General features: G+C 38.4%; 2 protein-coding genes across 13 annotated transcripts in view; both read left to right on the top strand.

The window, feature by feature from the left end:
- Positions 1-889, top strand: part of add2 (adducin 2 (beta)) — a 19,331-nt gene extending 18,442 nt beyond the window's left edge. For 6 of the 10 annotated variants that reach the window (XM_043239244.1, XM_043239248.1, XM_043239247.1 and 3 more), the window contains one exon: positions 1-889. This exon is cut by the window's left edge and continues 97 nt beyond it. In XM_043239244.1, the coding sequence (XP_043095179.1) occupies positions 1-172 (172 nt within the window). In that variant the 3' untranslated portion in view covers positions 173-889. The other 4 variants (XM_043239253.1, XM_043239260.1, XM_043239252.1 and 1 more) reach the window with 2 other exon arrangements.
- Positions 890-2,023: 1,134 nt separating this feature from the next.
- snrnp27 (small nuclear ribonucleoprotein 27 (U4/U6.U5)) lies at positions 2,024-6,928 on the top strand. 3 transcript variants are annotated; one of them, XM_043238136.1, is made up of 6 exons: positions 2,035-2,217; positions 2,573-2,699; positions 3,365-3,477; positions 5,278-5,357; positions 6,287-6,351; positions 6,640-6,928. In XM_043238136.1, exons 1-6 carry the CDS (start codon positions 2,169-2,171, stop codon positions 6,692-6,694), a joined length of 489 nt encoding a protein of 162 aa, XP_043094071.1. In that variant the 5' UTR covers positions 2,035-2,168; the 3' UTR covers positions 6,695-6,928. The 3 variants fall into 3 exon arrangements, with proteins under 3 accessions (XP_043094073.1, XP_043094071.1, XP_043094072.1); XM_043238137.1 differs by having other exon boundaries at positions 2,038-2,205; XM_043238138.1 differs by lacking the exon at positions 2,573-2,699 and having other exon boundaries at positions 2,024-2,205.
- Positions 6,929-7,500: the final 572 nt, after the last annotated feature.

Below are 7,500 nucleotides of genomic sequence, written 5' to 3'. Positions count from 1 at the left end.
CGCTTCGGAGACCACGCCCCCGGCCCCGCCCCCCACGGCCCCGCCCAACAAACCCGCGGGCAACACCCCCGAGGGCTCGCCTTCCAAATCTCCTTCCAAGAAAAAAAAGAAGTTCAAGGCTCCCTGTTTTCTAAAGAAAAGCAAGAAGCAAAAAGAGAAGGCAGAATCTTGAACTCTTACAGACACGTTCTCCAAGTGTTCTTCGCTAGTTCTTTCACACACAAACACATCTTCACGTCCGGTCTGTATCACTGCGTGTCCATTCGTCATACCGGTTTTTTGATTACGGTTCTGTGACTCGAAACACACGCAATGCTTCACTGACGCACATCGAAAAACGTGACCCTTCCCTCGCTTTAAACTGAATTGCACTTAGTACATGCATTAAGAAACAGAAAAAAAGAATGTGGCACTGAGTAAGCGTTGATCGTTCATGTCTCTCGATTCTGATTGTTGCTCATTATCACGTGTATAGAATTATCACATGTTTTTTTTAACTCTACCGTAAACGTCTCCGTCTCACCTTGTTGCGGATAGCAGGGATAAACTAACCGAACACGTACCGTTCACTGGAAATCATGACTGCGATGGCTTGCAAATAATTAGACGTCACAAGGCCAGAAGAAGCAAGATCATGGCTTGATGCTGCAAAGAAAACACAACTTTAAATGCACGACTTTTTTCCTCTTCTTATATTATTTATGATCTTTTTTTATGTATGTGTGCTGGAGACTTAACTGCAGTTGGAGTTCTTTTTATGATCATTCACTGTTCTTTAAACGCTTTTGTGTGTATGTTAGCTGGTTTATAAACTTGATTCCATGTCAATATTAGAATGTAAAATGCTAGGATTGGATGTACCATTCATTAAAAACCACATCCATGTAAAGCTGGTCTAGTTTGTGTCTTTGGGCTGGATTTCAACACAACACACAGGTTCAGAACAAAAGAGGGCCCTTTTTTGCTTCTTCGGAGCACAGATATGTTTCTCGTAAACATTTGTTTGGACAGTGATATGCAATAATTCTTTTTAATTGTTTCCTGCTTAACTTAATATCTATTTTAGGCTACAAGATAAAAGCCTGTAACGAAAAATATAGGTCTACATTGACGTAAATTAGTTTTCCCTGCATCGTAGTGTTTTTGGAAAATGGATAATATCCTGAAAAAATATTAACATTTCCATCTAGATATTTTTATAGTGTATATCTGAACCGCAATCAAAGGTGCAAGCTAACAAGGTGCATCATAAACGAACGGGCGTTCAGTATTTCAATTATTTAGTTGTTGTTATTAAAAATGTTTTTCATTTTTTCAATTAGTTGCTATGTGCATTTGGAAAGTTTCCAGCTCTAAGCAACACAATTGCTAACATTAAGTTCTTTTTTATTGCAATAATAAACAAGTATTACAAAACAAAAATCAAACACACCAAAAAAATTAAAAAAAAAAAAAAAAAAAAAAAAAATATATATATATATATATATATATATATATATATATATATATAATTTTATAGAATGAAAAATATTAAAGATGTACAAAAAAACCATGCACAAATAAATCAAATATAAAAGGGCATGTGAATAAAGATAAGTAGATTAAGGAGAACTCTTAAACATAGCACAAATTCTAGATGTTTTTATAGCTTTCTTGTTAACAGATGTAGAAATGCTATTTTTAAAAAAATAATAGAAATAATATTTTTTATAACACAACGTAAAATCAAAAAATACATCATGGACAATCAGCATTAAACTTATTCCAGAAAGACTGAACAAAAGGACATGTCTGCAAAAGAACTGCTTGACAGGATAAAACCTGTGTATTACTTTATAAGTTATTTCTTTAACCTTACTAGAAACATTTCTGAGGGAGCGACGAGCCACTTAATATCGTCAAAGAAGGTTGTTCCAGTAAGAAAGGTCCAAAAAATAAAGAGCTAATTTTGTGATTGGATGATTGCTGACTCTAGTGAGCGGAACGTAATGTTGGTACACTAGGAACCATTTTTCGCGGAACGCTTGATGACTTCGTTGTTCCGGACCGGTTTATGTGGCGCACAGTTGATGGCGGCCAGCAGACGTTTGTCTGTAAATTGTTGGTGAAGTATTGGTTTGTGAAGGTGCTGTTCGAAAGAAAAGCGTCTACTTCACAGCGATCCAGTCATGGGGAGAAGCAGGAGCCGAACACCGCCACGACGAGGTTTGAAAACAGGTTCTGATTTTAATGATACGGATATTAACATCGCAGCTAGCTCACACTCAGCAGAACTGAACTAAACGATCTCGCTCTTAACACGCTTTCTGAGATTTGAAATGTTGTGCAGTCCGGATAAATAGTGCAGATAAATATTTTTCCCCCCCAAAATGAAGCATTAAAGTGGCATTTAATTTGCTGCGTGTTACGTTTTTCATATAACGTTACACTGTGATTTATTAGCACATATTAGATATTAAGGGCATCACAGCATTAACTTTTATTTTAAAAACATATCGATCACGCTAAACCCAGCTTTAAAAAGCTGACACGTCGGTGTTGTTGTAATACTGACTCGTGTGTTGCGTCTCAGAGAGACGGCGCTCGCGCTCGACGTCACGGGAACGCGAGAGGAGGCGCCGGGAGCGCGAAAGATCCCGATCACGTGACAGAGACAGGCGGAGGTCGCGCTCGCGCTCGCCTCACAGACGCAGATCCAGGTGAGCTGATCAGCTAGTCGTGCTTGTTTCACTGCTTAATCGGTAGACTTTGATTATTCAGCTTTTACGATTCGTAAAACCGGGCCGGTATAAATCACGATAGTGCGCGCGCTCTCTGACAACAGGGGGCGCGCGCGGAAACAGCCGTTACCCTGGAAACCCGGTAAACAGAGCAGCTGCTTTCTAATTGAAAATAATTAATTAGTCCTTCAGACTTTCAGGCAGTGGTGTTCATCACACCCGAATACTTTAATATTCAGTCCAAATATGCAAAATATTAAAAAATTCTTTGTTCGTCACACTTTACATTTTAAGGCTTAATTATTTAACATTAGTTAACAAACTCCCCATGAAAAATTCTAATATTTAACAAAGTAATTAAGCGTTTTTTTCTTTATGAACTCAAGCTAGCGCAAAACAGGAGTTGCATTTATTTTTAAACAGACCTTATTTGATAACGGCATATGCCTGTTCCGTATTCAAACAAACGAATGAAGCTGAATTATTCGGCTTGGTGTCTAAAACCAATTTCAGAATACGATCAAACGAATACACAACGACGCACAAGTTGTCGCTGACGTCAGCTGATAGTTTCAGGCCTGATCTCAAGCCTGTTCAGTTTCTGATCAGCCTCCCTCCGGGCTGTGCTCGTGTCGTTCCCGCAGGTCTCCCCGCCGCCATCGCTCCTCCTCGCTGTCTCCGGGGCGGCAGAAAGACAGACGGGATGACGACCGGAAGGAAGCCAAGGACAAACCGGCAAAGGTTCATCAGATATCAGGTAGCTGTTCTCACGTGTGGATGTTTCTTGCTCCAATAATGTCACTAAAGCCACTCGATCGTCGAATTGATTACAGAGACCGTCTCTGCGTTTAATAAAAAAACATCATACATCCCTGTCATTGTACTCTTCTACTTTATACTGTACAGTGCTTTGATGCAACCTGTGTTGTTAAAAGCGCTATATAAATAAAAATGATTGATTGAAAAGGCTTAACCACAAGCAAACTACTCTCTTGCTGGCAGATCACTGGGCTGGACTCCTGCAGATGATTTTATTGCATATGCGTCTGTTGGAGTTTCCCGTTTAGATGCATCATATATGAGAGAAGGGTGTTTAATTAAATCACGCACCATGATTTACTCCGGTTTGCTCTGGTCTTATTGGCCGAGGTGTTTTCAGTGGAGTTAGTGTTAGCTGAAGCTGATTCCCATCCGTTCTGCTTGTTTGCGCTGCACTGGTCCTGTATGGAAATCATCTGGCTGCGTCTGGGACTTTAATTTGCTTATTTTCAGTAGATCCTCCACACTTGTGGGATCACACTAATTTGCCCTCTTCAGTAAATCTGGCCCAAGTTGATAATGTTTTAAAAACACAAGATTATTACTAAAACATACAGTAAACCGACTAGTGTTTACTTCCTCTCAGACTTAAAAACTTCACTCTGAAAGTGTTTTTCGATTTGAATAGTGCTGACAAACAATTAGTTTTTGTTTCACATAATATGCATCTGTGCTGAGTATATCTAGTGTTTATATGTAAACGCACACATGCATGAATATTTAAGAAAAAGGTTATATTAAAATATATAAATGCATATATGCTATGTGTGTCTTTACATAGGCGTAATAAATATACACAGTACACAGACATTATGCAAACACACACTTATTTTTGAATGCAATTAATCGTTTGACAGGACTAATTTTAAATATATTTAAATAATTTATTTCTGTGAAGCGCGGCTTGACTTTTCAGCGTCGTTCCTCCAGTCTTCAGAGTCACATGATCCTTCAGAAATCATCATAATATACTGATAGTTCTGATTATTTCTGATTTTTATCGATGTTAAATATTTGCGCTGCTTAATATTATAAGTCCTCTTAATATAAGTCCACTAATTACATGCATATATATATATATATATATATATATATATATATATATATATATATATATATATATATATATATATATATATATATTATTATTATTATTTTTATTTATTTATTTATTTATGTATCTTTAAGGATATAATCACTAGTTTGTGAGGTAGAATATGGTCGACATTGTGTAAGAATGAAATAATTTGCATGACAGAAATGCATGACAGCTGCAGAAGAAAAATGCCGTCTTTATATAGTCTCTGTACCAGGAACGGTTTGATAAGTTGCATGAGACGGGGTTCATTGGTCAGGTAGGGATTGTAAACCTTCTGTAAAGGTCAGGGATCCTCATCCTCGTCTCTCTGTGTAGACTTGATCACTCTCTGCAGAGAAATAAGACCAAACTCTGTTTCCTTGGTTTTTCGTCCTCAGTCTTCACAATTAGTTTATTACTTTGGTTATTAAACCCCTCAACGTTATTTCATCTTTGAAGATACGCAGATGGCTAGAGACGGATCTTTTTGTAACATTATAAACATCTTTAATGTCCCGTGATCACATGAATGTCTATATGGAGTAAAAAAAGTGCAAAAACAAGTTCTCAGAAATCCTCCTCAGAAGCGTCTGCCACGAAATGATTAGTTCTTCTGTTTCTGATGTGTTGAACGGCTCTGACTCTGCTTTCTTTGTGCAGCTGAGGACATGCAGGGAAAGACTGAGGAGGAAATCGAGATGATGAAACAGATGGGCTTCGGGTCCTTCGACAGCACTAAGGTGGGCCGATGTCTTCACTGAGCTTAAAAAATACCATTTATTACTTCTCACTGGTTGCTTCTTTCAAAAGCGACACTTCGCTCTACTCATTACTTTCTGGTCACGGTAATTAGTTACATTTATTTTCCACGCATATCTTCAAAAAATGATCAAAAACATCAAAAGATTCTTCCTGAATGTTGCTAACAGTGTATTTCTGCCTCATCATTTGACCAGAATCATCTCTGGGTTTCAGTCAGGAGTTATTACTAACACTCAGTGGTGATTGATTCATTTATATTAACATTAAACGACACGAATTGTCCCCGAGTTATCCACACGCAGTTGTTTTTCATCATGTGCTTCGACAAAACCAATTGCATGTTTTGTTTTTTAAACGGATTCTAGTAATACTGGGCAAGTAATACCAGAATAAAGTCTTTGTGCAGATCCTCTTCTCCTGACCAAATAAAGATAGTGGAAATATTTAAGCATCCGTATTCCAAGCTCTTCTGCTTTTCTGGTGACTTCAGTGCATGCCATAAAACTGAAGGGCTGTTGGTTCGTTAGTGGCTGATGCATCACAAGCGACTAACTAGCGGTTTCGTGGATGCTAACTAGTATTATCTGATCAGTAATTGATTACACTTAATATTTCTGTAAGTACTTGCTGCCCTCATCCTGAAACCAGAAGTAGATGTGCTTTGCTTTTTTTTTTGGTGCAATATGCATAGCATCTTATTTTTTTTTATACTCGACTAATAGTGGATTATTCCCAAAGCTGATGCTCTGAATTACCACAAGATGGCACAGCTCCACAGAGCGTGCAAAGAAATTAACACAATTAAAGTTTAATTAAAAATACGAAAGCTTGAAGATCGTGAGCTGTAATATTCGTACGTGAATTGAGCTCAGTGTGTGTTGTACGATTGCTGTGTTTTGTTCCACAGGGCAAGAAGAAGGAGGGCTCTGATGCTGCGTTCGAGGTGAACGTGTCGCAAAAGAGAAAATACAGGTCTGTGATTGGCTTCTCTTTTTTGTTTCCTGAAAATCTCTATCAGTTCTATGGTTTGGTTTCATTTTATTGCATGTTTTTTAAAAAGCCCTTTTCATGTGCACAAAAACGGCATGCGTTGTGAGAAAAGTAAGTTGGGAAGTTAATATCCCAGCAACAGTTCTGTATTTGACCAATCACCTCTGCAGGTGCTGCACGGCTAAATGACGGACGCTCTCATTGGTGGGCAGTGATGTAATGTTTTGGTGCAGGAAGGAGATCAATGATGTAATCATATTTCTCTTGCAGGCAATACATGAACAGGAAAGGTGGTTTCAACAGACCTTTGGATTTCATTGCTTGACGGAGCCGTCAGGAAGAACGTCTGAGCGACTTTGACACCTTTGTGATTAAACGTATATTCCCTTTTCATCCCGAGTTTATGTAAATATGTTTTTCCATCTGTGTTGTGTTTCAGTCGGTGGCTGTTATGTAATGAGTGCAGTTTCTAGTAGCTCGTTTTAGAAGGGTTTGACATTGTGGATTTTTCATTTTGAAAACTTTTATTTGAAAGCGCTGAATAAATGGGGACTCTTGACGAATGTGTCAGTGTTATTGTGCCATTATGCATCATTTTTAGCATCGTTCGGCCGTCGCATCTTTTATTGCACATTTCATAATTTCAATATTTACGTCTGAAAGAAATGCAAGAAAGCAAACCAAAAAAAAAAACAAGAAGGTGGGGTGTATACGTTTAACGTGTGTGTTTATATATGAAACACACACCAACATACAGTGCATATGTAGTCAGTGATTATTTACATTACAGTATTCAAACCATTTCATTAATTTTGTTATTTTGTCTGCAGTGTCCGGAAAGATAAATAATAAAAGTGGTAAATTCCGCTGCTAGCTGTTTAAAACGTACAGATCGTATTAAATAATCTTAACCATCATCAGCATTTTGCGGGGGAGGTGTGTGTGTTGAGTTCCGGTACGGCGGCCAATCACAGGCGCCGGCGCCGCGGCAGCGCAGCCAATCGCAGAATAACAACAACACACGATTTGCATAATGATCCATTTTGGCTCTGGAGCAAACGCCGGAGTACTACGACACAGGTTGTACGCTCGCTCCAAAATGGCGCTACAGCGCTGCTTAGTTGCACCATT

The sequence above is a fragment of the Puntigrus tetrazona genome, chromosome 5, assembly GCF_018831695.1.
Source record: "Puntigrus tetrazona isolate hp1 chromosome 5, ASM1883169v1, whole genome shotgun sequence".
Lineage (NCBI taxonomy): Eukaryota > Metazoa > Chordata > Actinopteri > Cypriniformes > Cyprinidae > Puntigrus > Puntigrus tetrazona.
This window is presented reverse-complemented; position numbering and strand designations above follow the sequence as displayed.

Coding starts and splice junctions, on each gene's coding strand:
- snrnp27 (XM_043238136.1), top strand. CDS start 2,169: ATGGGGAGAAGCAGGAGCCGAACACCGCCACGACGAGGTTTGAAAACA. Junction 3,478..5,277: donor AAAGGTTCATCAGATATCAG/GTAGCTGTTCTC, acceptor TTCTTTGTGCAG/CTGAGGACATGCAGGGAAAG. Junction 6,352..6,639: donor TCGCAAAAGAGAAAATACAG/GTCTGTGATTGG, acceptor TTTCTCTTGCAG/GCAATACATGAACAGGAAAG.